Raw genomic sequence first — 22,228 nt, 5'->3', positions numbered from 1 at the left:
CACTAGTACTTACTGTCAAGGAGGCGCGGGCGGCCGCGGCGGCCGGCGCGTACTCGTCGTACTGCGCCTGCAGCCACGGCGGCAGTAATGACTTCAGCTGCGGCGCCCACTAGTACTTACTGTCAAGGAGGCGCGGGCGGCCGCGGCGGCCGGCGCGTACTCGTCGTACTGCGCCTGCAGCCACGGCGGCAGTAATGACTTCAGCTGCGGCGCCAGGCGGCGCCCACAAGCGCCAGCGATGACGCCATGCGCCACCTGTTCAAGTGACAAACACTATTTAGTCACCAACAAAAAAGTAGTTATTGGTTATTATTATTTTTTAATATATAAATTACTTTTTTTATTTCATATAGACAATTACTACATCTTGAAATTAAAAAAAAAATACAACAATATTGCTTAAAATTAAATAATAATCAAAACAACAATAGCAACTACAAATGTGTATGTTACAATAATTACAAAAGTACTTCACTGGCTAGGTGGCCCAAACAGGATCTTGGCCTCTGACACAAGACAGCGCCACTCTGCCCTATCCTGCGCCACTTCGCGCCAGTTGGGCCAATTACAAAAGTACAACATATTTTATTTTTCGCCTTCGCCTAGCGAGCTGTCGCCGTTTATAGGCTTAATTCAAATCTTTAAACTTCTTCGTGTATCTTTATGTTTTTCTGCCCACTTTACATTTTTCTTAACACTCTCAGTGCTATATAACAAACGAGAATTCTATAAGGATTACCTGAGCAGCTTCTCGCACTTTGTGGTCGGTGTCCGTGGTGAGCAGTTTGTAGTAGTGCGCCCAGCTGCCCAGGGCTGCCACCACATCTTCTACGTCACCCTTCTTCACCAGGTCGCACAACTCTTGTAGTGCCTATGGAAATCGCAAAGATATATACATGAATGGAAAGTACAAACAGGATATGATTTTTTTTATACCACGACGGTGGCAAACAAGTATACGGCCCGCCTGATGGGAAGCAGTCACCGTAGCCTATGGACGCCTGCAACTCCAGAGGTGTCACGTGCGCGATGCCGACCCTTTAAAAATCTGTACACTCCTTTTTTGAAGAACCTCATACTGTAGACCCTCAGGAAAACCTCGGCAGGTAGCTCATTCCACAACCGGAGCGTCCGCAGGAGGTAGTTCCTCTTAACCCGCACAGTGGGCGACGATTTAGGTTCTAGGGTATGAGGATGAACACAATGCCGACGGCGAGCGGTGCGGTGATAAAAAGTAGCCGTGGGCATCATGTCAAACAATTCTTCAGGGCACAGCCCATTGTACAAGCGGCAAAGTCTCACCTTAGACTGAAAGGTTCAATACCGCCTGTGAGTTTGGGATCAACAACGATTCGTACAGCACGCCTTTGGACTGAGTCGAAGGGCCCAAGTTGGAATCCAGGGCCTATATATATAAATACAGTTATTGCACACAATATAACTAAGTGAAAGAATTACTATCTAAACCAAGTCAAGAGCCCTGCAGAAGAATAGCTTTACCAATACTCATACTCATAGTTTATTGATAATGTAAATTACAGGTCAGGCTTACATTACTAGTATAAATTACAGGTAGATAAATACACAAGATTCATAAATTTCAGAAATAAATTCAATTAACAAGTCGATTATTACGACATTATTACTATTATTATTATAGGAATTAATAGGAAAACTAAAGAACCAACCATGTTCAAAAAATATGCACTTAAACTGGTTTCTAGAGTTAACAGCATTGAATATTTCTCATTTTTCTATATCAAAAACAATTTGGAGAAATACGCAAACCCTCACTAAAATACAATTTTGTGCAACAAGTACACAATAAGAGTTTTATAGTCAGCAAGAGGATTTTATAACCTAATTATGTATTGCACACTAGATTATTTTCACCATACCAAGTGGTAAAGACCCTCTTGACTGTTCAAAAACTAATGAGAAAGTTGCATTTTATCCACATGGGGCAAAGTAATCAGTGCCCCTAGTGTAAATTTAGTCGATAGCGAAACGTGACGTACGCGTTTGCGTTAAGTCTCATTTTGTATGGGTTTTTGAACAGCGCGCCAAGCGGGACGTTTTGGAAAGTCAAAAATGTCATACAAAATGACACTTAACGCAAACGCGTACGTAACGTTTCGCTGTCGAAAATATTTACACTAGGGGTACTGATGCAAATTTATAGTTGTTTCCTTATGTTAGCTGGTAGAGTTGACTTTTAAATTATTAAATTTGAATAATATTTTTTTTATTGCATTAATTTAAATTTGATTTTTTTTGGTATTATATAGTTAGTATTTCCTCACAATGGTGTGGTGAATAATTTTGTGTTTCACTTGGAGGCAAAGTTTGTATACATAACCCTAATGCCTTGAAACCCTCGCAACGCTTAAGATTCCACTTCTCAAACAACTTGCTAAGCTCATGGTTCAATTTTGGAAATTTGCGCTTGCTCAGGCAGGTATCAATATTAGCTTGAGAGGTTAAACAATAACTATGCCCCTTAGTAAAACAAATAACTATTCTAAGGCAGCAGCCAACACCTAAAATGATAAATAAAATCAAAGTAAACACCTTTGACGACTGGTTTGGCCTAGTGGGTAGTGACCCTGCCTACGAAGCTGATGGTCCCGGGTTCAAATCCTGGTATTTGTGTGATGAGCATGGATATTTGTTCCTGAGTCATGGGTGTTTTCTATGTATTTAAGTATTTATAAATATTTATATATATCGTTGTCTAAGTACCTTCAACACAAGCCTTATTGAGCTTACTGTGGGACTTGGTCAATTTGTGTAATAATGTCCTATAATATAATATATTTATTTATTTATTTATTTATAAAAAAATAAAAAACACTGCAGCACTGCGCACTGCACTGCTGCACTATGTAACACTGCTATTATGATCCTATAGACAAGCGCCAGCTCACCCACGCACCAAACTTCTCATAAAGATAATAATAATAAAGACGTTTATTCAAAAAGTTTAAACATAGGTACATAATAAAAGTACACAATAATGAGATGATTTATAATAATAATAATTCAGCCTATATATGTCCCACTGCTGGGCACGGGCCTCGTCTCATGTCCGAGAGGGCTCAGGCTCTATAGCCCGAGCCCTGGGGACTACCCCACGCTAGCCCACTGCGGATTGGGGACTTTGGAGAAAGATGATTTAAATAAGGAATTATATGAATGTTTATTTTAGATCTGGGGCCCATAAAAAATTTTGGTATCATCGGCAATCATTTAATTGACCAATAGAAGTGAAGAAGGAGCAGATTTTTTATAGTGAAGAAATAGTAGATTGTTTATTTTATTTGGTCAGTTAACTATATAATTTCTTTTATTACTGTTATACTATAAAATCCTACCTTAGTCTTAGTAATAGGGTCCTTCTTATTCAGCTTCTTCAGACACAGCGTAAAGTCCGGGTTCAGTGTTGGGTCCAACGGAGCAGTCAACGTCGGGAACAGCACTGGCATCACCTTGCCGGAGCTTGTACTCATGTGGCCAGGGTCCATGCGGACCGCATTGTTTAAGAGCTCCGCGCTGCGACCGCTGCTTGATGGCTGCAATTGATTAGGCATTTAAAGCAAAGTTTAAACAAACTGAAAATTACTGTCCAACCAAAACCGGATTCCTTCGCCAAACCCATGATGGCCAAACCCAGTTTAAAGTGTAAACATGATTATTATGCCAAAACCTAAAACCGAAACTTTGGGCAACATTACTGAACATGAATACTATGCCATACTCATCAGAGAATGTTGTGAGGGTTTCTATTGTCAAAATACAATAAAAGCTGAAAAAAGGAATAAAGCTCAATGTACAAACTTAGAAGACTGCCTGAAACTCCATCATGAACATCATATTCCCTTGCCCAAAATGTTATTCATTGGAGTCATTATAGGAATGTCAACATTTTCTCACATTGATATGAAAGTGTTTGGTCAATAACATAACTATAACCTATAACAGTAAGTTTTAAAAATCTAGCTTTACTAACAATTGTGCAATACACAGTATAGGGTTGCTAACGAAGAAAAACAAAAAAAAAGACATCATCATAAATACAATCAATAAATATAATATATATATGTTACCCTAGTTGCAGCATTATAATGTATCTTCTAGACCCAATTCATCTCAATTTAAATTATAAAATAATAATGAGTCTGCGCCCAAAATAGACCGTGAGCGTGACCCTTGATTAGAAATTTTGTTTGTACTAATAAAAAATATTAAGTAACCTCTGCTAATTAATAGAAGCAATAGAAATCTAATCTTGAAGGTTATAGAGGTAGGTAGATATTACTTAAGAAGATATTTAATGGCAACTATAATCTAATTAGCAATTATTTTTCACTAAACAGAAATCAAAATTATCACTAGTGTTTACGTACTCGAACATTATTCTTCGTCCGTTGAGTCTGCTTGGTTTTGCCACCCATTCTCGATAAAAACTATGAGATCTCACTGTCCTAATAGCATATTTTAGGGCCAAAAACTGTTTTTTTAGCTAAAATTGTGCAAAATATTGAAAGAGTGGTGCAAGTTGTAAATTGAAACGTCAATTTTAATAATTACGTCAAAGATTTTGACGTTGACAACAACATACATCAGAGCTATTCGGGTATATTCTTTTTGTGTTAGAATTGTTTATGTAAATGTAAGTGTATTTTTCTTATCATCAGCGAATCGGCGATGTTTCCAGCGATAATTTAAAAACATGTATAACTGAGCCCCCACCCTATGGAAGGTGGAGATAAAACGTAGTGATTATTATATGCTCTTTGGGTGGAGACACCACCATACCATTTCCACCCTCCATACCCCACCCGTTGTCTTTTCTCAGTACAATATTTTATACTCAAGCTATGGAAGGTAGAGTTAAGGAATAGAATCTCCATATACCAGAAAGTGTCCGACAAAAAACCATAAATAGGTGGCGCTACAATACCTAGAATACTTGAGGAAAAAATCTAATCATAGACAGCGCACTTCACTCCGTCAATAACGCCTAGGTTCTTAGCTACTCTAGCGCTACTCTGGAGAGATTTGGAACTATTATTTATAGCTGACAGCTGGACACTTTTACAACAGTTCTGCCTATGGAGATTCTATTCCTTGCCCCTACCTTCCATAACTCAAGCCGTAGCCATTTAGGTAGTGGGCAATCGCTATATTATGTGTGCGCATAAATGAGTATGTATTTGTTTTTATTTTAATATATTTTCAGGGATGTGGACTTGTCGATTTTATGTTGAAAGCGAGGCAAGCGCTCGCGTCTGTCTTCTTAGAACGTTTTCCAGTACATATGGCCCTTTAAATAGGGTTGTTTCCATCTACAAATCTTAGGACAGAAATTGTATCCCAATAAATTCTTTTGGATTATAAGAATATGTTAAACTACTTTTAGGGGACCTGTAATGACCATATTTTTGTAAATATTATCTTTTGGCACACGTCACGTGACCAAACTCGAAACGTCATTGAAGATTCTGATGACGTCACAACTCTCGGATTGACACTGTTGACAGTTAGGCGATAAAGAACAAATGACAAATGTCAGTTGACAGTTCGTATCTTCTACGTGTGTATGTAGTTATGTATCAAACCGTAAACTGTGACGTCACACAATTTTTAAACAGCGTTTTGGGCGCGAAAGCATCTGTCAAAATATATTTTGTTAATTTAACATATTTAAAGCCGTTTTTAGTATAAAAGTTGAATTTTAGGGCAACTTTTAGTTAATATAGAACGTATTACAAGCGTTTCAAAAAATTGGAAACAACCCTATTTTCGACACACTTACGTAATGTGCTAATTATCGCACTAGTGCGGTAAAGTGGCACCATATGTACTGTAAAATAACTTTTTGGTCACTCTTTTGAATATGGAAGGAGGTAAGGAATGGAATCTCCTTGTACCAAAAAATCTCATCAAAAACCTTAAATAGGTGGCGCTACAATACCTAGAATACTTGAAAAAAAAAACAAATCATAGACAGCGCACTTCACTCCGTCAATAATGCCTAGGTTCTGCTAGGTTGTTAGCTACTCTAGCGCTACTCTAAAGAGATTTGGAACTATTATTTATAGCTGACAGCTGGACACTTTTTCATCAGTTCTGCCTATGGAGATTGCATTCCTTACCTCTACCTTCCATATTATTGAAGTTTGACAGTAATTCTTCTTCATTCTATTTCTGTGCACAAATTACTGGACGGATATCTCCGGACGGGGTAAATTGAAAGGTGCTTTTCCTCAAAACATTGACAAATGTATATGGCTTTTTTTGGCCGGTAATATCCATTCATTTACAACAGGTTAATGAATTCATTTTACTTTTTTTATTTACAGTTTTAACAAGAAAAATACACCACTTTAAGCTTACATATAACTGAAACAGCGTGACTTGGTGAAGCGTTCCAATATCACCCCGCGGTGTAAGATATTCTGATATTCTACTGATCGTTCTGAGTAGTTCTGAGCTTTTAGCATGATTTATAAAAAAATGATAATGAACCTTAATTGACAATTTATCTTGGTCTGAAGTTATTATGTTATGAAATGTTTTGCACCAAATATCCTGCTGAGAATAACGAAAATAATGCCTTGAAAATGGAACGCTTCTCTTACGTGTCAATTCAAAAAATGACAGTTCAAATTGGTGCGCATTATTCCAAAATTGTTTCGCTAATTATTTAACTTATTGCTTTTGAGCTAAATACGTCGTAAAATAAAGTTTTCAAAGTGTTTTAATATCGACTGTGGCTCTTACGAAATTAAGTCTTGAATAAAAATCACTTCATTTTTTAATTAGATCAGGGTTATAAACGCGAAAATTGACATTCGTTAATTGCGGGCATTTTTTTTTGTCACTGTAATTACATCTTAGTGAGAGTAAAAGAGAAAGATCCCCGCAATTTTACGATTTTTGGTTTTTGCGGTAGGCCCGTGCTTCCTGCCTTTTTTCTTGTAAGTATTATCCATTCTATCAATTTTATCGTGCCTATGATAGCTGGTAACAGCATTACTTGTTTTAGATGTATAATGTAATTGTTTTATTTAACTAGTTTGTGACTTGTGCATATAGTCAATAGTTTCTATTTATTACATGATCTTGGATACAAATCCTTCAGTCAAATTCATAACCGTTACATGAAATCCTTAAAAATGTGCATAGTGCATACCAAACTGGATTTATGTGACCACTGTAGTATTGATTTCATATTTTTTGACAAATATGAAAATTCAGTACTTACATTCTTAACTAATATTTTGACTGGATACCTACTTTTTATTCAGTTTATATTAAAATTTATTGAAAATTCTGGGTGTTTCATAGGACATATATGTTTGTCCTGTCCAGAATGTCTATAATTTCTTTTTTTTATTATGACCATAGCTTTTTAATGAATGAAAGAGTTTCTGGTGCTGGGGAAAACTTCAAATTGAAAAAATAAAACAGAACTATTGCACTGAATTGTCAATATATATAATTTTAATATTCATAAATTCAATATACATTATAATATCAAGTAAAATGAATTACTATAATTTATATAGGTAATATTTTAACACATGTTAATCTATGGGTAAGTTTAACAATCTAGAGTAGGTACTTATTATTAACAAATGATCAGCAACCGGGCCGAGCTCTCGCTCCCATACACACCCATACATACAATACAACAAACACAATATGGCAATAGGAATTCACATTGGCTTATCATTACCACTAAACCTATCCTGGACTCACAAAGGAAGAAATACTTTTGTTGCAATAATGATTGCACAAGTAACTAAACATTGCCACAGTACATATGCCATTCCATGTAAAAATAAAATTTCACTTACAACTTTATGTATAAAATTATTTTAAGTCTTAAATATTTTTGGCACAAAACTAAAACTAACTAAAACTAAATGTGATGGGATGCTATATGGTACAAGTCCGCATCGATCTAACAAGTAACTAATCTTTGGTTTCCCTAGCCCACCAGGTGATTTGGAAATCACTTTTCCAACGTCAAATTATAATTACATTAAACTAAATTAAAATTAGCCATGATAAAATATTAAATGTTTCGAACGGGCTTCCTTCAATTGAACATATTTTGAAGTACTTTGAAAATCAATGGAAACAGGTACATTTTGCTTAAAGAAAATCTCAAAATGTACCTATCATAACTGATCTTTAATTATAGTATCATAATTCCATCAATAAAACGATAAAAATGTCTTATACAACGTTGCCTGGGGTTAAAATACTGTTTTCAATAACAATTTTGTGGTTCCAAAATGGTTTATGAATTTTGATGGTGTTCAAATACTGTGATAATTTCTAATGTAGGTAAATACTAAAGGATAAAGTAACTATAATATACTGTTCGTATTTATTATTGTAATTCGTTGCGTTGAAACCTTTCAGAAAAATTGAGGCTACTTACTATATTAGAACATATAGAAATAATTATTAGTTACCTAAATATCTAATTTACTGTTTTTTGCGTAGGAACTTTTTCTTCTATTATACTGCTGTAGGGTGATCATTTTTAGAATCCGGTTCTTAAAGCACTTAATAAGTGAAATAAAACTTAGTTAAGTACATTTCAAAATGGCGGTTTTTGTTTAATTGTTAATCTCATTAATAACTAATTAAATTATTATCCAAATATATTTTATCGCAGTATTAAATGAAATAAAACGGCGCTACGGAGGTAGTGAAGACAGAATCTTGAATTAGTTTACTGAGTAAAATCCTTCCTTATCGGAGTTTAAGATCTATAGGTAGAGTTTAATTATAATATATTTAATCCTATTGGGTTTAATAATCGAAATCGTTTATTATTGTCACCATATTCATTGTGTCAGATGTGGCAGGAGAAGCCACAAACGGACTAACGAGAGCAAGCGAGCATATGTACAGATAACTCTTACAATACATATTTACAACACGAATTATTTACACGTTACATTCTAATCTTTGGACTAATCGAAAGAGTTTTTTAAACACAGCAGAGATCCCATAGGAGTATTATGGAATGCTTAAGACTTATTTAAGATTGAATCTATCTAAAGTATTACAAGAACCTTAAACTATTGTTTATAAAATTTATTTTCGTAACAGGGTAGGCTTTTGGCCTATTAGACGCCCAGGCCTTAGTGCCTTCGTCGGCTGTCGGTCAACGGTCTTCGCGCACGTAGGTACTCTGTTGTACGTATATTGTTCAGTTATATACATGGTAGTGGTAGATACAAGGAAAATAATGAATATCAGTGTTATAACTCTAGAATATTGTCATCACATGGGCAGCGCGGCGTGGGCCGCGGGCCTGCGTTCGCGTCGCATCCTACAAATAAACTTTAAACAGAACATCTAGCTTATTACATATTTATATATGGCAATAATAAATATAAAGAAGAACAACATTACATTTATCGAGTATTATGCTACAGGTACCGGCCTTTGGTATTTGGCACATAAAACTATAGGTATAATTTTAAAGAGATAAAATGTTAACGCGATAAAATTTTTGGCATTAGCATGGCACATTCCTTTGGTATATTTGGCACTATACAATATAAATAGGGGATTCGTAATCTACCGTATAAAAATATGACGTTGAGCAATATTAATTAACTTCGAAACGAAAATACCGGGCGACGAATACTTGAGTATTATGAGTATTATGCAGTATGGCTTCACGCTCTGAGGTAAATTAAGTAAGCAGCGTGGTTGAGACTTGCGAGACCTAGTCCCGGTAAGGTTTGCAGATGGCGAAGCGGTGGTTCATGTGCTGGGAGTAGGAGCCGGAGTGCGAGAACTTCTTGAGGCACTTGCAGCACTGGAACGGCTTCTCGCCAGTGTGCAGCCGCTTGTGTTCCGTCAGGTGGTGCTTGTGTTTGAAGGCTTTAGGGCACTCCACGCATTTGTACGGTCGCTGGCCTGCGCAACAAACAAACATTGATTAGTTACTAATGCCGTAGATAATGCGAAAGATTCTAATAGATTTTCGCAAAAAAAATGCTTTAATACCTACTTTGAAATAGAGGTCTGATAATTTAATATAATTACTATGTAAAAGAATGATTCGATTGTTAATTAATTGAATACGTAAAGAGCCTCACCTGAGTGTTCGTACTTGTGCCGCGCGAGCGAGCTCTGTTTAACGAAGGTCTTGTCGCACTGGTCGCATACAAACTGGCCCTCGCCCTCCTTAAACTCCATCTTCAGCTTATTCTTCTTAAGTACCGGCCCTTCGTCGTCATAGTCATTATGCGTGAGCATCTCCTCCCCCCACAGCGGTCGTTCGTACGACGGACTTAGCCCAGGTGCGCGCCCGTCCATGTGCATATTAAGAATTGGCGACCGGGTATTCGCCATGTCGTTGTATTGTAACAGCTTGTCCATCGGTATTGTAGGGTTCAGTTTCTGAGCTAAAGGCCGTTTCTGGGCTCCTAACTCCCCCGGCGACGGCGATAGGCGAAAGTCGGTGAAGGACGATGAAGAACAATTGGAATGTGGGTATGTGTTCAAGTAGTTGTTGCGGTGGGGCGTGGTGCTACGCGAGGATTTCTGGCTCAGGTTGACCGCTTCCTCGGAGTCGGAATGTGTGACGGAAATGCTGCAGGGCGACGGTGACGGACTCGACGTCACCGACGCGCTCCTTTTGGTCGACAGGTCTAAAGGCTGGTCGTACACTGCTACGGTCTGTGTCATTCTTCGGACCCTCGCCCTGTTATTTTGGAACCAAACTTGCACTACTCTATTATGAAGACCGATTTCCTGAGCGATCTTTTTGAATTCCTCGCGTTTTGGTTGAGGGTTAATAGCGTAGTGTTGTTTTAGAATAGCCTGCTGCTCGTCGGTTAAGTTGGTTCGAACTCTGATTTTCCGAACGTCATCATGAGTGGAGTTTTTCTCGTCGCGACCTTCCCTTGTGAAATCCTCGTCCTCGCTGGCACTGACTCCGCTTTGGATGGATGCCCGCATTTCGGCTTCTAGTCTATTAAGCGCTACCGTTTCTTCAACCTGTGCCGCCAAGCCCTCGTGCTTTCTAAAAGTTAATAAATTTCCACAATACGCCTTCTCATGGTCTAATAAATCGCTTTTATTTCTGAAAATAGCGTTGCATTTTAAGCATTTGTGTAAATCGTCGGGCTCGTCTTTAATGATGACGTGCGGGGTCGGCGGCGACTCTATGCTCGGGCAAATGCTGCCCGACATAGGAGACATCTTTTCCATATTAGCTCGGAAGAAATGTTTAGTTACTGATGCGCTAACGGATTCTAATATCGTGTTGAAAGATTGATTGTTGTCGGCTTCAGGGCCATTATTATTTAAGGGGACGGTATCTAAGTTACGAATAGGTGATCTCAGGTCACATTCTCGTTCCTCACGTTCTTTTTTAATAGAGACTGCCTCTTCATCTTCGATGTCCATAACTAGTTCAGCGCTTCCCTCCGAGCGCTTGTCGTCTTCTTCAGTCACTTCTTCGATCATGTCCTCAGGATCCGTTGGATGGGGGCTCCGTTTTGGGCTCATAGGATTTTCTATTTTCCTTTGGTGGTATTGTGATGAAGCGAGTTGCTCAAATAACTGGGTAAGTTGCGCCGGGAAGCTGTAAGGGGCGATGCCATTCGCTGGGCTCATAGGCATACCGGGAGGCATGTAGAAAGGCATTCTGCCGAGCGGCGAGCGATGGAAGCCGTTGTCTTGTGACATGTTGGCGAAGAACGCTGCCTCGTTGTATTTAGGAAGGATTGGTAAGAAGGAGCTTCCATTAGGGGCGATGTTATTATTTAATTGGCTAGCCATTGCGTTGGCGCGCTTGCGTGAAGGGCTCCGGTCTGGGTTAAGTGCAGGGTTATTAGGCTTGATGCGGCCCATCTTGAGATTCATAACCAAACACTTCTTAGAAGTCATGTGCGAAGAGTAAGAGCCGGAATGCGAGAATTTCTTTCCGCAGTTGGCACATTCAAATGGCTTCTCTCCGGAATGTATGCGGAGGTGCTCTTTCAAATGGTGCTTAAACTTAAAGGCTTTGTCGCAGTCGTTGCATTTGAATTTGCGAAGGTTCGCGCTCTCATCGTGGCTTATCATATGCCGCTGCAGTCGGTATACATTTGCGAAGCTTTTGTGGCAGATCTTGCAGGCCTGTTGACAATACGAGCTTAGTTAGTTTTACAGTAGCTAGTCTAAATTATTTCAAAACAATACAATTTTTTTTTATTGTAGGTAATCAATTTTCGGTCATCATTGAAGCTAGGTTAATATAGAGTTAGAGAGATTCGCAGAGTCGCTTTGTAAACTTATATTATACCTACGCACAAATTAGTTATAACATTTTATTGGTGCAAGTGTCCCTAAAACCTTGATTTCTAACAATCATATCTGTTTTTACGTAAAGTCGCTAATGACAGCATCAGTGAAATCTATAGATCTTATAGTCACTTACAATAAAAATTTGTATGTACTATATTTTACATACAAATGTAGTATAGCCTTCTATGGGTCAAACAATTCGTAAAATTTTTAGTTTTTAAATCGTCAAAAAATGGTCCGCTAAAGAACGCATGTCAGTAAAACCTATGAAATCTTATAGCGTCTCATAACAAGTAATACCTACAAATACAGCACGCTAACCTACATATTTGGGAATGTGTATTATGCGATTTTTTTTTTGTTTCGGGTAATCAAATGTTTTGAAGTCGCTAACATGGACTGCAAAAAACCGTAATATGGAATCTTACAAAGCGACTCATAAGAGGCAGTATATACAATGCACTAACATATTTGACAGTATCCACCTGAGTGTTGGGCGAGTGCAGGGTCTCGTGGCGCTCGAGCTGCTCTCTCGTGGGGTAGGCGCCGCGGCACTGGCTGCAGGAGAACGGGCCGCCCGGGCCCAGCGGGGAGCCGCGGTCCTCCTCCTCGTCCGGGGGCTTGCTCTCGCCCGCGAGAGGGCGGACTGTAACAAGCGAAAAATACTTTTAGCATGATAGCCTTATAAACACGTAAATATTTTTATTTGAGTTGTGAGAGTCACAAAAACATGGCCGCTGATTTACAATTCTCATTTTAAAACAACTTACCGAATTACCGAGAAACTTGGCATGAACATGTTAGGTGTTCACTTTCGTTGCTAAAAATTGCAACAGAAAGAAAATAGAGCGAATAAAATTGTTGTGACTCTTCAGTAATTACACTATTTGTACAGTGAAAGAATTCTATTTCCGACGCATTTTGTACCTTGTCACAGTGACAATAGTATGAGCTAGCGACTTTCATATTTACTGCCATAGTGACAAGATACGACATGGGTCGGAAATTAATTTCATTGACTGTACAGTCAGCGTCAAATACTTAGTAGCAGTCAAAGTAGCCTAATAGTTCGGTACACCATACTAAATATATGGTGTACCGAACTATTTGGCTACTTTGGTTGCTACAAACTATTTGACGCTGACTGTACATATATAGGTAAATTATAAACTGACACAGATGCTGTGTACTGAAAAAAAAGTGACCAAGTCCCCCAGCGGAGAGGCCGGATAATTCTTTAGTATGACATCTATTAAATACTAACCTATCACGAACAGTATATTTTTTTATTGGAAGATTACTGCAGTTTGGCCCAATTCGAATTCCTAGCAAGAGACATTAAACTATTTAACCATCAATTCTGCTTAAATTGTTTTTAAGCGGCATTAATATACAAGACGCACAGGTATTAATATGTAATCTAGTAATTTAAGCACATGTACTTAAATTGTGACATGTCGCAAGAGCTAGTGATACCAATTGGGTATAGGATCAAATTGCCCTGGTTAAAATTGGCTCACGAAAAGAATGGTCAAGACAATGGGAGCGATAATCCAATGTCATTGGCGCCATATTTGTCGTTTAATTATCGTTAATTACACTGCAAACACGACAGCGGCTGTGCGGCACGATCCCCGTGTAGTACGCATCATAAAAGCCCAATTGGAAACAATACAATCGCGTTGTCGACGATTAAAATTATCGCGGACACCTTTACGGCGGTGTTGTAAAAACAAATACGGCAACAATTCAATTTGGAGTCGGTTATTTCGGTAATACGGCCCATTTTCCCGCGTAATAACGTTTTTAAAAGCACCGCTGGCGGGCGCGCGTCGTAAATCAAATATAATAAAGAGCAAAACAACGTTCGGACGTATTAATTAGATCGAGCGTCGCTGTATGCTGCGAGTTACGGTGCAAGCCGGTGGGTTACCATTGCTTTCCATACACAGGCACTCGCCTGCTCAGGTGAACCAGAATAACTACCTCTAGCCGAACCAACTATGCGTAATCAAAAAGCGTATTTTATACTAGTTCAATCAAGTTTTGGCTTCTGGTAGTTATTGGATTGGAATAGCGTAACTGCACGCAAGCTGGCCGTAATCCGCGATCGGACACCGGTATTGAATTTTAGAAAATACGGCCTCGTAAACCGACCGTTCCCCTTTACGGGCGAGGTGATAGTGAATACCTAAATAAAGCGCCGCTAAACATAAATGATAGCGCAATATCTACCGTACATTTGGCTATTTGAATGAACAGTTACACTTTAACACATTATTATGTTCGGAATAGTAATTTAAATTATACCTACTAAGAAGGTATTACAATTTTATTTGCGTGTATGAAATATGAAGTGTAACGTCGGTTACTCTTAACCATAAACCTGCCAAAACCATTTTTAAAAACATAGAAACCCTTTAAAGTTCGTAACTTATGCCCGTTGACTCTAGGAAATTCCATATTTTTTGGAACAGAGAATGTGCAGTGCAGTGCAGTCTCCTCTGTCTCCTAGAAGAACCTGCATTTCGCGTCTTGTTTTTTCCCAATCAGAAACGAATATGTTTGTACAACTTGCAGTGTCCAATGCACTTTGCTAAACTACTTATGTAGTATCTATTCATCTTGTGTCAATCTATTTTAAATATCTAACCAAACCTAACTTATTTATTAAGTATATTTATTTCAATTTTAACTTGTGTCCAATATAATTAAGTTACCAGCGCACTATTTCGAATTTCGTATAAAATCTTATAAATACATTTCACTCTCCTAAATATAGATTTTTTGTAAATGTTAAGTTAAACATTTACTAAATACGTACTTAACTGCCTATTTTTAAAATCATGTATTACATTACATCTCAAACTAATTCAAACACGCTTAGTTTGAGCAAGAAGGGGAGGAATAGTTTCGCTACTCGTCAACAGATGGCGCTGGCAGTCCTGCTGTGCGTAGCTCTACGGCCGAAATAAAGTTCAAACATGATTCAAATAAATGGTTTTCTTTGCTAATAAAATCAACTCTATTTACAATACATACCTTGTTTTTAGTCAAACATTGTTATATAAACGCGCATAATAAATAAAATAGAAGTACATAAATTATTTGGTAACAAATATTAAACCTACCAGAATTCCGTTTCATAAATACGAATACAGTTTATTTTATGATGTATTAATTCTACAATTTTATTATTTCTATCAAGTACCTACCTACTACTAAATAAATGAAATGCGAAGAAGCGGTATACTAACTCTATAATGTGTCTGAAAAATAGTAAGTATGAAAACAAATGAGTTAAATTTTTCTTAAAAATGTAAAATAAAACCGTTTATACATATTTTATTATTCTTCAGTGTTTAATAAAAACAAACTATTGTTTTATTTACGTTGTATGCTTAAGCCAACTGCTACATAACACAATTGTTTATAAAACATCGGGCTCATTTTTTCATTCGCCGCCCGCTATAAATCGCATTAGAATTCACATAAAACATGTCAACATGTAGGTAGAACGGATAAAACACCTACGTCGAGTAATCTGCGCACGGGCAAGTGCGTCCGTTAACCGCTGATAAAAAACCTTACGCACACTACGAAGTCTCGCTTCCTATTGCCTGTTAGAGTAAATAACAATTATCACACGCACACCAACGCGCAGATAAGAGCCCGATTGTTGCACACACGGACGTTGATTGGTCGCACCTGTGTCGGTGAAAAAACTCCGCCTGCCAGACACCATGTTGTAACGTCTCGGGAATTGTAATTGCGCGCTGAGAGAACTATCGAATTGTTTGGACGCGCGCTATTTGTTCAATTGTAGTGCGCTTCTGTTTTATGATCTGCGGTCGGCTTTGTTGTTCTAACCGTAGTATTTTTACACCAAAAGGACGTCCGTGTTAGAAACATTACGGCACATGTTTCGCGTCTTTGTTTTCTTTAAGTCCAGTATCTATTAATTATGCGGATATAGTTCTTTTGTTTTTCGATTCGAAAACGGCTCTCTTCGGAGATAAATTAACTTTTTTTAATTGTTCCTATATTTTATACGTATTGGCATTGTTCATTTTTATTTTGGTTTAGAAAACATTTATCTACTTACTCTTTTTTTTAATTGTAATGACAATCCTTATTACAGGAGCTACAATTTAATTTCAGTGGTACTTATTTGTAACACTCGGATTCCGTAGTAGTTTCTGGGCCCACTCAATATTCTTTCGCGAAAATAGTTTGGGAAATGCTGACAATGATGATTATGAACAAATTTTTATACAAATATTTGGCGTAAATACATAGCTAACAAATATTTTTACAGCTGCTAGTACTCTGCTCCTGGAGTATTTAAGTAGGGTAAGTGGGCCCAACGTATATTTAAATATGAATTATTGCAGGTTATTATGATGTTAATTTTTGAGAAAAATAATTTTCTATGTCACCCTGTTCATGAGATCATAAAATGAGACCTCATTAATAAACTCTAGAACCTTTTTTGCCTAATATACTATTACATATATGTATTCACGTAGATACACGACACGAAATGACACGTTGACATTTAAGACAAACAATAAAATTGTTGACGTAAGCATCTGTTCAGTTAAATGCACATGATGATTATTTTTGGATAGAATTATATATTTTTTCCGGTAAATGAAAACAAAAAATGTTATGAAAAGTTTTCTTTGTTTCTATTTAAAGTTAATTCCGATATGGGCAAAGTATGGTTATGGGTTTCTTGTACCTAAAATAATTAAGTAGGTAGGTACCTACAGCATCCAAAGTGCTTATCTGAAATGTACAGGAAATGCACGGGTTATTTACCTAGCAGGACGTGTACTTCTACCTACGCCAGGAAATGCCATTGATAACGGTGCCAAAGTCTGAATAACGTACCTATTGCACAATGCCACTGAAGTCGTCACAATTAACATACTCATTCTGTGATGGTATTGAAAAGGTATCTTTTAATAATTCTTATAACAACACATGCTAAAAAGCAAGTAAGTACTAATAAAAATAATTCTGTTTTAAATATTTGGATTTGTAATGTACCTACTTATTGTAGTTACTGTGAGTGTGAATGAAGTTTTTGACGCTACCTAGGTGTTTATTTAATTTTAATTTATCTAATTTTGGATGCTAATATAATAAAACAAATGTCATATCCAAATATTGTAAAATATTTTGATTCAAATAATATACGACAAAACTTATTTGATACGTAATTTACGAATGTCTACATAATGTAAATACCTATGTCCGACATGCCCGTCTCCAATGATTAAACACTAAATTAAGTTTCATCATCAGATATGATATCAGTCTACAATATTTCCAAAGCCCCTTTTTTTACTTCTCAATTGGTACATAGTTTTAGTGCAATCATAATATTATTCGTCTTTTGTATCCGTAAAATTAAGAAATTGGTATTTATTGTTGTGATGCAAAAATTCAATTATGAAATAAATTAAAAGCGTTGTTTTCTCTTTACGAAAACTTTGAAAGTTCAATTAAATGAATCCCATTACAACCAATTACAACGATATAAGCTGTAAGTACTAAGAAAGTTACCAATAATTTTATAGCTGCTAGTACTCGACTCCTGGAGCATATTTGAGTAGGGTAAGTGGGCCCAAGGTATACTTAAATATGAAACATTATAGGTTTTATTATGTTACTTTTGGAGAAAATTGGAAAACAAAGTTGCCACGTAATTACGTAAAACACCCTGTTAATGAGTTCATATAATGAGACCTCATCCATCCACAACATTCCAGAACATCTTTTACCTTTTTTTATAAATGATAATTATTTTTAGATAGAATCACATATTTTTTTGTTCGGAAAATGAAAACAAATTATTATTATTTATTGAAATAGTCCTCTAAAATAAGGGCAACATCCATCGAGTAGTGATTATCACGTTTTATAAATAGCCATATTTCCGATACTATGTTCCCTATATTATTTCCAGCATCCGTTACCTATTCGATCCATCCATCAATGACTCACACACGTGATCGGTAACGCTATGTTTGGCGAGCGATTACCGCGTTTGCTTGTCGCCGTTAATTTTGTTTGTGCTTTAAACTCCATAAATAGGCGATTAGCGAATCACCTATTGACGAAGCTTACATTTACACTGATAACAATGCCATTTCTAACGACTTGTTTTCCTGGTAGCTTAAGAAGTTCACTTTACGCACTGATAATATTTCTTAATGAGTTGGGTGATGCGACAACCTTAGTAAAAACGTTCAGCGGCAAAATCAAAATTACTTTCAAAAATCGGCTAAGGCATTCAGAAGTTATGGCGAAATAAACTCACATACAAACATGAACCCTGAAAACGATACACTCCTTTTTTTGGGCAGTCGTGTAAAAATCAGTATTAAAATATCATTAAAGCGTCACTGATTTTAGGAACATGGAAATATCTAAGATATAGATAAGTTTTACAGAATAGATTATCGCTAACTATTTCACATCATTCAAACGTTTTAACATACGCGACAGCTTGCACAATTTATGCATGCATCAAATATTTTGTTCTACATAAATGAACGCTTTTTTTCATGTAATCGCATGTCCAGCGGTCGGTAATGTTATTAAGCGCACAGCCCGGAAGCGGCCGCTCCACGGAAAACGATAAAACGAACTTGCACTAATTTATTCATACGTTCCACGAACTTTCTCATCTCAACGCACTGTACTGTATTAACCGGCCCTATTATTTCTATATCCACTCCAGACAGGCGGCACTCAAAGAAGAAGAAATAAAAAGTAAGAGAAAAAGCAAAATGAATTAAAACAACATAATCATTTACGTTTTAAGACGGTGAAAGCGAGCGGGTTCCCCTCGACAAACGAAACTTTCTTTCAAGTCTGTGTGTACCTGTTCCCGATTCTCAAGTGGATGAATTATATCCCGAGGGACCGAGGGGAGATTACCGAACACGAAGGTTACTTCTAATGAAGATGTGCTCGAGTTTTATTTTTAATGCGGCTGAGGTGATATCATTCTCACCTGATTTTGTAAGGGGAGAATTTTACATTTTTACTTTTCTCTAATTTGCGCTCTTTTCAACTTTGAAAAAACACAAGTCATTAAACAACAATTGTATAACTTTTGTTCCATTTTGGAGATTAAGAAAGTATTTATGTGGGCACAATGGAATATTCTTTTAATAGAGCAGTCAGTCGCAAGTGACACAATAAAATAATAACAAGAATAGAACATTTGGTAAAGTCAATAAACAGATAGAAAATGCAAATAAAAACAAAAAGAAAGGAAGCTTACTTAAGGCCGCGAGCCGCCTGGCGGAGGTGGTGGATGTCGGGACTTGCTTACTCCTCATGTCCGCAAGCCAACCGGCCGCCAAGCATTCGTACAAACCGCCAACTCCCATAAGAGGGCTCTGCACTTTCATGGAGCGACACCTCTGTTCACACACTACCCGCGATACGCACTTCGCGTGGACACTGCGTTATCTATCTACTACACGGAGATATCACAGCCTCCGCTGACGTCAGCGGGATCGAGTCTCGGTTCTGCGGCACCGGCGCGCTACTCACATCGGCAGGCGCCCCACACGTTGGCCAGGCTCCACAGGCGGTACGAGTAGCTGTCACCATAGCACCCGAACATGCTCTCATCGGTTCTCGCGACCATGGCCCGCGCGCGCGGACTGACGTGCGAGCGGCGGCGCGGCGCGCGGCGGAATGAAGCGGCCCGCCTTCGCCCCGCCCTGCCTCCGCGCGCCCCGCGCCGCCCCTTGCCCCCACCTATACTTAATTAGTAGAGCTAGCACGGCACCGTGCACCGTGCGAGCTATCACCGGACTCGATAATGACACACCGATCATATTATAACACCTCTCCACTCTCTTTTTTTTAAACCGCTAATATACCGCCTCTACGATTGTTTATTTACATGCGCTCGACGCTCCACCTTCCCATTGATGCTCTACCTGTCTCTATTTGCCAAAGTATCGCAACTCATACGAGACGAAGACGTGGCACATTACTTTGGCACCTTTCATTTGTCGTACTCTTCGCTAATGATATGACAAGTAATTATAACGCTTTATAAATACATCGTTAATGTAGCGCTTTTATCACTGAGTAATTATGATACGACAAAAAAATATTTACAGTTAATCAATGAGAATAGTGTTGATGTTTCAATGAAATCACTATCTGGTCGGACGTCGTACCTTCCGTGCGAGGCCGATAAGCGGGCGCGCGTGCAGGGGCGAGCGGAGCAGCCGTTGCACTTTTAGTTCGGCTTTCGGTCACTAGATGGCGCTGGGAGTCTCGCGGCGCGTTAAACGCAGACGGATCTGCGGTCATCGTTATGTAGCCAATGGGACTACGAATGATTCTGATTTGTTATTGCTACGACTAGGTGTTATAAATGTTTCGCTAATCTTGTTTGCGCAATTATAATTATGCTGTCGGTACATAGTGCAAATTGATTCAGTATTTACGCTATCGCAGGGACATAATGGAATGTGCCATTTCGTATGATAAATAAGTTAAAATCTACGTCAAAGTTAGATAAATTAACGTAATGAAGCTTGTGATAATGACATTAGTATATAATTATAATGTAGGTCACCATTTATATAAATTATGTGTATATATACTTTAGTGAAGTAACTTACCAAGTGCATCATATATGCTGTAGGCCGAGTATCTGTACTGCTCGTTCGCCGTATAACGATAATACGCCATCATATTGATACACTTATATTCACCAATATATAATAAACGTAAAACCTTTTAGTTATTTAACTAATGTATTATTATTATTACTTTTAAGTAATGCTAATGAAAAGTTTTCAAATATAATAAATATCCTTATATTTATTAATTATAAATATTTAAAGTCCACTTATGTTTTCCGGTTTAATGTTTTGGTAATAAACGAACGCGCGAAGCAGGCGACCGTTTCGCGCGATGGTTTGCCTTGAACTGTGAATATGTCAATGGGGACTTGGTTTTCTAATTTTCAGCGACCTGAGTAGGCATTTTACCGCGTAATACTTATGACGCAATGTTTACTTACCTAACTATTGATATATGAATATTTTAGCATATGTCCTCTTTAGTGAGGGTACTTTCAGTAGTATAATTTAGTTTACGTTGATAATACCTAAATTATTTACGAAAGCTCGTCTGAAAAAACAGTCGTAGAGATAGTTTATTATTTATTCATTTATTAAATCTTTATTGCACATAAGAAAACACACTGTACAATAGGCGAACTTAATGCCGTAAGGTATTCTCTACCAGTCAACCTTTAGGCTTTTATTATCTCTTTTTGAAACATTACTACCAGTATTCCATATTTGAAGGAATTCTGTTAGATTTAGTTTAAAGTTGAAACATAAGCTGACATTGCGGGATTTGGTCGATTGACTGAATTCATTGTACTCTGTAATTCCAATGTATCAATGCAAGCTCTTGAACCGTCATGATACCTGTTCATTGTTTGAATATTATCTTGTACCGAAGTATTAATAATTTAGCGTAAAAAATATTTAAGTAAGTTCTGCAAAAACATTAAAACGACTAAACTTATTGTAAATCTCAAGACAAAAGCTATCGAGTGGCAGTAAAGCTATACTACCCTCATAAACTCTACCTCCAACTAACACAAACTTTCAATTCCAATTTATGCTCTATTGCTATATATTTTAGATAGCTTTTTGATGGTAGTTTCAGTGTCGGCTGTAAATTAAGTTGTGTAACCTTTAGAGACAATAGCACCTTGTGCCACGTGTGTTACACGTGCGCGGACCACCTCGACATTGTGAACGCATTGTCACTCCCGTCTTTGTCTTAGTTGATATACTGCGTCTATTTATAATTTATAAAAGTCGAC

At 37.6% G+C, this 22,228-nt stretch overlaps 1 protein-coding gene across 5 annotated transcripts; it reads right to left on the bottom strand.

Annotated features, from left to right (window-relative positions):
- Nucleotides 1–7,481: 7,481 nt before the first annotated feature.
- LOC133520882 (zinc finger protein 1) lies at nt 7,482–21,108 on the bottom strand. Of its 5 annotated transcripts, none has more exons than XM_061855581.1 (4): nt 21,006–21,108; nt 12,804–12,982; nt 10,140–12,168; nt 7,482–9,957 (listed from the first exon to the last, which is right to left on the bottom strand). In XM_061855581.1, the coding sequence occupies exons 1-4, from the start codon at nt 21,076–21,078 to the stop codon at nt 9,764–9,766; spliced, it is 2,475 nt and encodes an 824-aa protein (XP_061711565.1). In that variant the 5' UTR covers nt 21,079–21,108; the 3' UTR covers nt 7,482–9,763. The 5 variants fall into 5 exon arrangements, with proteins under 5 accessions (XP_061711565.1, XP_061711561.1, XP_061711563.1 ...); XM_061855577.1 differs by lacking the exon at nt 21,006–21,108 and adding an exon at nt 20,556–20,710; XM_061855579.1 differs by lacking the exon at nt 21,006–21,108 and adding an exon at nt 20,556–20,709 and having other exon boundaries at nt 12,822–12,982.
- Nucleotides 21,109–22,228: the final 1,120 nt, after the last annotated feature.

This window comes from Cydia pomonella, chromosome 8 (assembly GCF_033807575.1).
Source record: "Cydia pomonella isolate Wapato2018A chromosome 8, ilCydPomo1, whole genome shotgun sequence".
NCBI classification, from domain to species: domain Eukaryota; kingdom Metazoa; phylum Arthropoda; class Insecta; order Lepidoptera; family Tortricidae; genus Cydia; species Cydia pomonella.
Note: the sequence above shows the minus strand (reverse complement) of the source record. Positions and strands in the feature narration are given on the sequence as shown.

Excerpts from the sequence above, each read along its gene's own strand:
- LOC133520882 (XM_061855577.1), bottom strand. The coding sequence starts at position 20,691 with ATGACCGCAGATCCGTCTGCGTTTAACGCGCCGCGAGACTCCCAGCGC. Across the intron at positions 12,169-12,803 it reads AGGTGGATACTGTCAAATAT|GCCTGCAAGATCTGCCACAA; the intron begins GTTAGTGCATTG and ends TATTGTCAACAG. Across the intron at positions 9,958-10,139 it reads GCACAAGTACGAACACTCAG|GCCAGCGACCGTACAAATGC; the intron begins GTGAGGCTCTTT and ends TTTGTTGCGCAG.